Here is an 8,753-nt window from a genome sequence, read left to right on the forward strand (position 1 = left end):
TCCCCTCACCACTCTCTGTGTGAAGAAGAGTCTCCTTCAGCAACATGACTAGGTAACCCATTCCATCCCCTCACCACTCTCTGTGTGAAGAAGAGTCTCCTTCAGCAACATGACTAGGTAACCCATTCCATCCCCTCACCACTCTCTGTGTGAAGAAGAGTCTCCTTCAGCAACATGACTAGGTAACCCATTCCATCCCCTCACCACTCTCTGTGTGAAGAAGAGTCTCCTTCAACAACATGACTAGGTAACCCATTCCATCCCCTCACCACTCTCTGTGTGAAGAAGAGTCTCCTTCAGCAACATGACTAGGTAACCCATTCCATCCCCTCACCACTCTCTGTGTGAAGAAGAGTCTCCTTCAGCAACAAAGGAGGGGAGTGTGACAGACACAACTTCTTCTCAAGAAGTCGGTGTGACTAGGTAACCCTTTCCATCCCCTCACCACTCTATATGAGGAGCCATCTCCTCCTCTCCAAGTCTTGCACCGCATCAACTTTACAGTAAGTATAAAACTATTTCAGGTTTGCTTGGTAGTACAGTAACAGTTACAGAATGCTGTTGTTAAATGAATGATAAAGACAGGTGGCGGGGGTACTGTTTCAAGTACCAAGAGAGCTGTAAAGCCTTGGCTATCACTCCACTTTATTGTGCAAGACCATTACATGGAACAGGTTGCATTGCAAGACCTTTCCCCTGCTTTATTAGTGCTCTTGTATGAAAGGCTTTAGGCTGCACGTTAAACTGATAACAGCATTTGTTTGAATCACTGAGCCGAAACTACTGTCTAGTTGAAATTATTTGAAACAATTCTAACGTGCATTAGCTACGTACGTTTTTTAACAATGCTATTTTTAGAATGAAATTAAAGTGAAATCCCTGACATGTATTATGTAATATACAAAATGGGAGATCTGACTGATTTAGATAGTCTTGGTAAGTGCATCTGTATCAAACGCTAATTACTGCTATTTCACAATGACTATAAAACAGACTGTGCTGCAGATTTTTACCCCTGACTTCCCTAATCGTATTACAGGCGGGAAGAACTGACGCTCTTCTGGCAGGTGTTTCAGGTTTTTTTGTCCAATCCAGCACCACTACAAACAATGCCCCGTTTCCTTATTAAGACGGGGATTGAGAACGAGTGACACACTGTTGTGATGACAGGGTATCTGGTGTGGATTTCAGAAGGTTAGATATTTATATCAGTGTTAATGGAGCGCAGGTCTGTATAGCCTGGTGAGTGGGCCCCTGTGCAGTTGTCCCGGCTGCACCCACTATACCTCCGCCACTGTGTGTGTGAGTAGATATTCCATTTAAAAGTGAAACCCCTGGACAAAAGCGTCTGCCAAATAAACTAAACTAACAGGCACCTATGTGCAAAGGCTACACGTTCCCATTTCCACTGCCCGTGCTAACAGATCCTCAATATTAAGTCCACCCCACAATTAATCCCCAAGTCTGTTGGCAGGTTTCACTGTACAAAATGAATCTGGGACAGAAAGGCGTCGTTTTCCAAGTTTCTGCAGCAGTTTGAAACGGGTACCTTAAAAAGTCTGGCAGCAGCCGCAGGACAGTCTTTACACAGTTACACCGCAGCCTGCATCAGGCAACTCAGACGCAGGGTTACTGTACCGCGCTTCCGTGCTGCAGGTACGAACTCGGCGTGTGTTTTGTATGAATGCATATCGTATTTCTCTCCTTCTCAACCACATGCTCACATTAATAAAACAAATACCTATTAACATGTTTGCATTTAATTGATATTATTATTATTGTCCCCGTTCGGCCCCAGCGAGGTTTATCTTAACCCTCACACGACCAGGCACATAGCAGCCATTACATCCGCATGAATTAAATCAACCGCATGTCATGCTAACGAACCCCTGTAATGCAACATTAAGATACAAATAAAACGAACTTATTGAAATGAAAGCTGCTGTTTTTTCGCTCACCTCGTAGTGCTTCATCCTCGCTGTGACAGTTTGGACTCAAACGCCAGTCCTCCTGACCTCTCCCCCCCGAAAGCCAATCAGAGGATAACCAATCCGCGATCGGAGATTCTGTCACCTTCAAGCCAATCAGCGATCGGGTTAAAGCAGTAACGCCCCAATGAGAAAGCGCAGGACCATCGTGACGACCAATCAACACGAGGTATTCCCATTCGATTTGTAGGACTCGATCTCATTGGACGACAGGAACAATTAAATTGCATTTCGTTCAAACCGATGACGTCGTTGGCAGATATATTTAACCCTTGTCAAATGCAGCCATCATGTGTTTTTTTAATTGTGAGATTACGATATATCATGGAAGAATGTGTGCTGCTGACACGATAGAGACGCTGTCACGATGTGTCTTGTGTGTTTATATTGTACTGTATGTGTCCCGTTGCCGTAGCAACAGCCCCGCTAATGCAGTTACATTTACTTTGTACTAAAGAGAGAGAAAAAATAAAAACATTGGAAAGCAGTTGAATTTCAAACTAGCAGCTCTGTCCTGGATTTCAGCCATGGCTCGGGTGGGGGTTTTATTTAGGGGCTGCTAAATAATTAAATTAAATCCAGTTGAACGTGGCGTTGTCACGGGGCGTGCGTGCGTGCGTGCGTCACGTTGCTGGGCGGCGCGTCCGGAGTGCGGAAGCGTCTCGATGGCGGTGGAAGATTCTGGCAGTTTCTGTCCCCTCTGATAAAGAGACACAGAGACACAGAGACACAGAGGGACCAAGGGACAGAGGAGTGCCGTCCTTTCATAAACCCGTACCAGCGCAGCGTGTTGATATCTCTGCGCGGAGAGCCGCGGCGGCCGAGCTAGCGTGAAGTCAAGCCGCCTCTGCCTCTGTTTTCGTGGGAGTTTGATCGAGTCGGTCGGTGTGTGTTTACCCGCCTGCCTCTGTCATGGGGAAGGATTATTACAAAGTGTTGGGGATCCCGAAAGGCTCCTCGGACGACGAGATTAAGAAAGCTTATCGGAAACAGGCTCTTCGGTACCACCCGGATAAGAACAAGTCCGCAGACGCCGAGGAGAAGTTTAAAGAAATCGCCGAGGCCTACGACGTCCTGAGCGACCCCAAGAAACGCGAGGTGTACGACAAGTACGGAGAGGATGGTAAAGTACTCCATTCATCTGTTTAAAACGGCAGTCAGATGTCGCTGGGGTACACCGGTGCAGTGTTAGAAAGCGGTACCCGCCTGTGACGCGTGCAACGTTAGAAAGTGGTGCGTTGTCAGATTTTGGTATGTGCAATCAATTGCTGTCTAGTGTATGTTTCGCTAATGTGAAAAGGAGGTATATTTTTTTATAATTTAAAGGTTGTTCCCTTAAGCCCGTGTTCTCGAAAGTACTAGTTGGGTAAGCTTTACATTTTATATGTTATCAGTGTGGGTGGTGTGCTTTTTTTTTTTTTCTTTCAGTTTTACTGTTGGGCATGACTAATAATAATAGGACTGTATTACTGTGGCTCATACCGGCACTTCTACTAGACCTAGTTGCTACTCGACAGTAGTGACCGGGTGTCGGGACGTTTTGTACTTTTGTGGCATCAGCCAGGAATTGTAGTCCACAGCTGATCAGGGTTATGGGACAGGTGTAATATTACGAGTGTGTTGCAGTGCTACACCCTCAAACTTGAAAAGCACACTCGAAGCCAGTGTAGTTCCAGGTTAAAGCATGCCCGTGCACATTGAGGTTTGCAGCCGCCCTACAGACAGGCGCAATCGGGCTCACTCCTGTACACTCGGCAAACATTAAATGAACGCAAACCCAGGAGGATCTTGTAAATCCTGCACTCTCGTTGGGAGGGAGGGTGTACCTACCTTGGTACAGCTGGATGCATGGAGTTTTCATACCACAAGCGTGGGAATATCTCAGGGGGATAGCATGCTTACCAGGACTAGTTTCCAATGTGTCTGTTTATATTCCAGTCCAGTAGTGTGGTGCTGAAATTCGGAATGGAGCTGCGCTTCGGTAGTTCAAACAATACTGCCACTCCTAAAATATCTGAGCCTGTCTCTCCTGTTAATTGGTGGAGCTGACTGGGCAGTCTCTCTGCTTGCTGGATGTTTCTAGCAGTGCATAGTTGTTGGAGGCTTGTTAGTGTAACAGGATTATGCAACAGGGGTTTTCAACAGTGTGAGCTTCACTCTGAGATGCAGAACAAGCTTGACAAGGCCAGCCTGTGGGTGTCTGACTGTTAAAGGGAACAGTTTGCACACTGAAATGTTTGTATTTTCCTGCTTTATACATTTGGTATTAGAATTCATGAATGGTTCTTACCATTTCAAAAATGCCATTTTTTCCATGTCGCACAGTACACTGTAGTCCTTGGAAGCATTGTCTTAACTGTTTCTTTTGTACTTTACAGGCATAAATATTTTAAAGCAAAATTCAAATAATTTAGAAAATACTAGTGTGTGTGTGTATATGTATGTGTGTGTGTATAATATATATATTGGTGTGTGTTTATATAATAATAATTATATAATAATTGTAACATTTAGTATGTTTTTGGTCTTCAATTAAAGAGCGACTTGGTATGGGTAATGTAATCGTCTTTAGATTCACTTTTCTGTTTCAGCCATCACATGGTGCTGTAAGAAATATCACATTTGCTCCAAGAGTAAAACTTTGCTCGTAGAGCAAAGGTATTTCTTATATCCACTAGGGGCAGAATATTGCAAGGGGCAGGTTAACAGCTACACCCTGGTGTACCCGAGTTCAGTTTCTAAGATGGCAGGTGCTTAACATCCCCAGGATGTACAGTAATGACCAAATGAGAAAATGATAGTCAACAAGATGATTGCATTATTTCCTACCAGAGTCTTGGTGTTTTTGAAGTCGTGGATGAAGGTCTGATATTTTGTGTGTCTCTTGCAGGTCTGAAAGGAAACCCAGGAGGAGGTGGTCCCACTGGCTCAAGCAGCTACACGTTCCATGGAGACCCTCACGCCATGTTTGCAGAATTCTTTGGGGGGCAAAACCCATTTGACTCCTTCTTCTCACGAAGCAATGGAGGGGAGGACGTTGATATGGAAGACCCATTTGGAGGGTTTGGGATGGGGGGGATTGGGGGCATGGGAGGCATGGGGGGCTTCCCAAGGGGGTTTTCCAGAAACGCAGGCCAGATGCACCACGATGGACTCACGAAAAAGCAAGACCCTGCAGTGGTTCGTGACCTCATGGTATCCCTGGATGAGATTTACAGTGGGTGCACCAAAAAGATGAAGATCTCGCACAAGAGACTCAACCCGGATGGCAGGAGCACCAGGACAGAAGACAAGATTCTGACTATTGAGATCAAGAAAGGCTGGAAGGAAGGGACCAAGATCACTTTCCCCAGAGAGGGAGACGAGACACCCAGTAATATCCCGGCTGATATTATCTTCGTGGTGAAAGACAAGCCTCATCCAGTTTTCAAAAGAGATGGTTCTGATATCCTCTACCCAGCTAAAGTCACGCTCCGAGAGGTAGGGATGGAGGGTGGAAGTGCTTGAATCGGGTAGACATGTACTAAAAGTTGCAATGCAGGCTCAGTTTTGATAGAAACACATTTAATTGTCTACATTGTACACGATGGGAACACTAAGGCTAACACCTATAGTGTACACTGGGAACATGGAGGGTAACACCCATACTGTACACTGTGGAAACATGAAGACAAATGTCTGTAGTTGCATATTTGTTTACAATGGCTACATGTTTAAGCAAACTTCTTTACACTTGGCTGGTATTCAAACTTTAATCCATTAACAACCTGCACTGTGCAAGTGTATGGACTGAGCCATGACTAACTCTTCACTCCCCTCTCTCCCCAGGCTCTCTGCGGATGCACTGTTAATGCACCTATGCTGGACGGCCGGATAATTCCAGTCTCCTTTAAGGATGTCATCAAGCCTGGGATGAAGTGGCGAGTCCCAGGCGAGGGGCTCCCCCACCCCAAAAACCCAGACAAGCGGGGGGACATGGTGCTGGTTTTCGAGGTGAAATTTCCTGACAGGTTACCACAGAGCACAAAGGACACACTAGGACAGTTGCTTCCAGCTTAGACCTGCGTTCTTCAGAGACTGTGTCCATATTCCTTTCAAAACACTTGCAGATGCACAAGGCCAAAACGAACAGGGAACATGTAAATGGTGATTTCATGAGGTGTTGTGTTTTATTTTATTGGAGGTAATTGAAATTGCTACTTTATTATTTCTTTCATACTATAAATGTCAGATTTGATGTTTTTTGTCTTCTGTGTTTGGTTAGACCTCATTTAATATCTGTTAATGGGCTAACCAAGTTGGCTCTTGTACCCGAGAGCCGGTTTGAATGTTGGTTCTATATGGAACATAAATACAGCCTGTTTTACAGACTGACATGAAAAACAAGCTCATTGAAGTCTGTTACTTAAGAACTTACACTTTTGGTTCAGTTACCTTAATTCTCATCTCAAAATGACTTGGTTTAAGGACATTTTCAAAGCCTTTTACTGCGTCTTTAATGTTTTGTTTTTTTTTTTTGTAAAGGTTTACCTCAAGTTATAAAGAATGCATTTTAAAAATTGTTTTTTTATTTGGCCAAAATGTGTTTTTTTTTTTTTTAATTCACTCTGTTCAGTATTAGATTAAGCTTTAAGACTTGAATCTGAACCTCTTTTTTTTTTTTTTTTAAATACCTACTTCCTGTGTACAGTATGTTCATTCCAAAACTAGGGAGCTTCCATATGAAAAAGAAAGGTTATGTGTTGAAAACCGATCTGAAAAACAACACAAGCGGACTAAACCTGCTTAATCCATCAAGTGGACTAAATTTGGTACGTTGTAATTGACCCCTTTTGTGTTTAAAAATAAATTATATTTTGTGAGCATTGTTTAAATTGTCAAATGACTAGTTTCACAGACATCGTTAGCACTAGTCTAACAGTCTGTGTTTGAAACCAAACGCCAACAGCGGTTCAAGAAAAGGGCTTAATACGAGGCGGTCCCAGGTTCAAATCCTGGCTCGCTGTGTGTGCCCTGAGCAAGTCACTTAACCTGCCTGTGCTCTGTCCTTCGGATGAGCTGTAAAGCAGAGATCCTATTGCAACTCTGCAGCAGTTGTTGATTCATAGTTCACCTGGTCTAAACGCATCTGCTAAATGACTAAGTGTAGATTAACAGCCTTAATAAAAATAACTTGTATGATGGCACTATTTGTGAACATAATTGTTTTAGCCACTTTTGATATAAAATATATTCTAAATATAAATACTGGTATATCAAGGATTTGTGTGTAAAAATAAGTTTAAAGCTTGTATTCCACAATATTATTCATTTATAGGACCAAAAAAAGACATTCCAATTATATTTGAATTGTAAATGGTGTATATTCACATTTTCATATGGGAACGCTTGGAATATGTTCAATAAACAAAATAAATGTTACTGAATTTATGTACTTTCTCACGTGTTTTGAATTTGACATGTAGAATGAACCTGAGTCTCAATAAAACATGAAAATGGAACTGTATGTCAAGAGAACACTTGGAATTTTCTTCAAATAAGAATTTATTTTTAACTGTGCCAAAAAAAAAAATGTTATGTTGTATTATTGGTTGCTGTTTTCAAGAGGGGTGTTAAATAAAACTTTTGTTAATGTCACTGTTCTAGTTTCTATATTTCATAGTCGTTTAAAGCATGATGTAACACTTGGTGTGGTAAACCATTATGGGCCATGTTTTCATAGTCTTTTCTCCAGTCTTTTTAAAGTGGTAAAACACCTGTTTAATTTTACAATAGAGTAGTGCCTGGCTTAGAGCAGTGTTTCCCAGCCCTGTTTCTGGCGACTGGTTTTCGTTCCAATGCAGCAGCGCTCAATTGCTTAATTAAACAGTATCGACAAAATAAAAACTTGAATAACAGGAAAATGGCCAGTTAATCACTTTATTAGTTTAGTGAAGGATTCAATTAAGCAGTTGAGTGCTGCGTTGGAACGAAAAACAGCAGACATGGTGTGCCGCCAGGAACAGGGTTGGGAAACACTGGCTTGGCGAACACCCATCGGGGAAACAAGCAAAGTGTTCTCTAAGACGAAGCTGACCGCAGGACACAATATGAATCAACAAATATGTATTACTTGTCATGTAGTACATGCAACAATATATGAAATAAACACATTTTGTAGCGATGCACTTGTGAAAATAGGAATACAAAACGAGGCAGTTCTGGAATGATTGGAAAAAAACATTTGAATTTAAGTTTGAGGCGTTATCTCATTATAAAATAGTACTGCATCAGAAGAAATCACTATCCATGCCAAAAAGCAAAGTTCTTGTTCCTTTTGCCAGAACAGTTACAATGTTTCACTACAAGGTTGTTCTCTTGGGAGGTTTTCCTAAAGTAGTAGGAGAGCCTGTAGCTAACAGAATAATTCAATTTAGTGAACTGTTTTGTTGGCTACAGTCACCTGGAACAGGTACAGGGGGAGTTTATTTAATGCTGACACAAATAAACAGAAAACATCTTAATGTTTTTGAAAAACCATGTTCTTGTTAGCTCTCATAACAGACTTTACAACTGACAGTATCAAACAGCTGCCATGCAAAGCAAGCCAATGCATAAATGGCATGAGAAGTCAGTAAGACACATTCTATAGCACAGGTGAGCATTCCTCTTCTTCCTTTATGGGTCATTCCATAGTGCCACTGAGTTTTACTCCTGTGAAGTGTTTTTTTTTTTTTTTTGTTTCTGTAAAATGGTAGAAAATGTACTTTTGTTTTTCAGCTGATT

The 8,753-nt window shown here is 42.3% G+C and overlaps 1 protein-coding gene across 3 annotated transcripts; it reads left to right on the forward strand.

Moving 5' to 3' along the window:
* Positions 1-417: 417 nt before the first annotated feature.
* On the forward strand, positions 418-7,625 carry LOC121310176 (dnaJ homolog subfamily B member 1-like). 3 transcript variants are annotated; one of them, XM_041243462.1, is made up of 3 exons: positions 418-503; positions 4,879-5,468; positions 5,817-7,625. In XM_041243462.1, exons 2-3 carry the CDS (start codon positions 4,953-4,955, stop codon positions 6,045-6,047), a joined length of 747 nt encoding a protein of 248 aa, XP_041099396.1. In that variant the 5' UTR covers positions 418-503; positions 4,879-4,952; the 3' UTR covers positions 6,048-7,625. The 3 variants fall into 3 exon arrangements, with proteins under 3 accessions (XP_041099396.1, XP_041099395.1, XP_041099393.1); XM_041243461.1 differs by lacking the exon at positions 418-503 and adding an exon at positions 560-2,157; XM_041243459.1 differs by lacking the exon at positions 418-503 and adding an exon at positions 2,192-3,111.
* Positions 7,626-8,753: the final 1,128 nt, after the last annotated feature.

Source organism: Polyodon spathula, unplaced genomic scaffold (assembly GCF_017654505.1).
Source record: "Polyodon spathula isolate WHYD16114869_AA unplaced genomic scaffold, ASM1765450v1 scaffolds_1795, whole genome shotgun sequence".
Lineage (NCBI taxonomy): Eukaryota > Metazoa > Chordata > Actinopteri > Acipenseriformes > Polyodontidae > Polyodon > Polyodon spathula.

Bases quoted from the DNA above. Each gene is read 5' to 3' on its own strand.
- LOC121310176 (XM_041243459.1), top strand. From the start codon at position 2,901: ATGGGGAAGGATTATTACAAAGTGTTGGGGATCCCGAAAGGCTCCTCG. The intron at 3,112-4,878 runs GTAAAGTACTCC...TGTCTCTTGCAG, and splicing joins CGACAAGTACGGAGAGGATG to GTCTGAAAGGAAACCCAGGA. The intron at 5,469-5,816 runs GTAGGGATGGAG...CTCTCTCCCCAG, and splicing joins CTAAAGTCACGCTCCGAGAG to GCTCTCTGCGGATGCACTGT.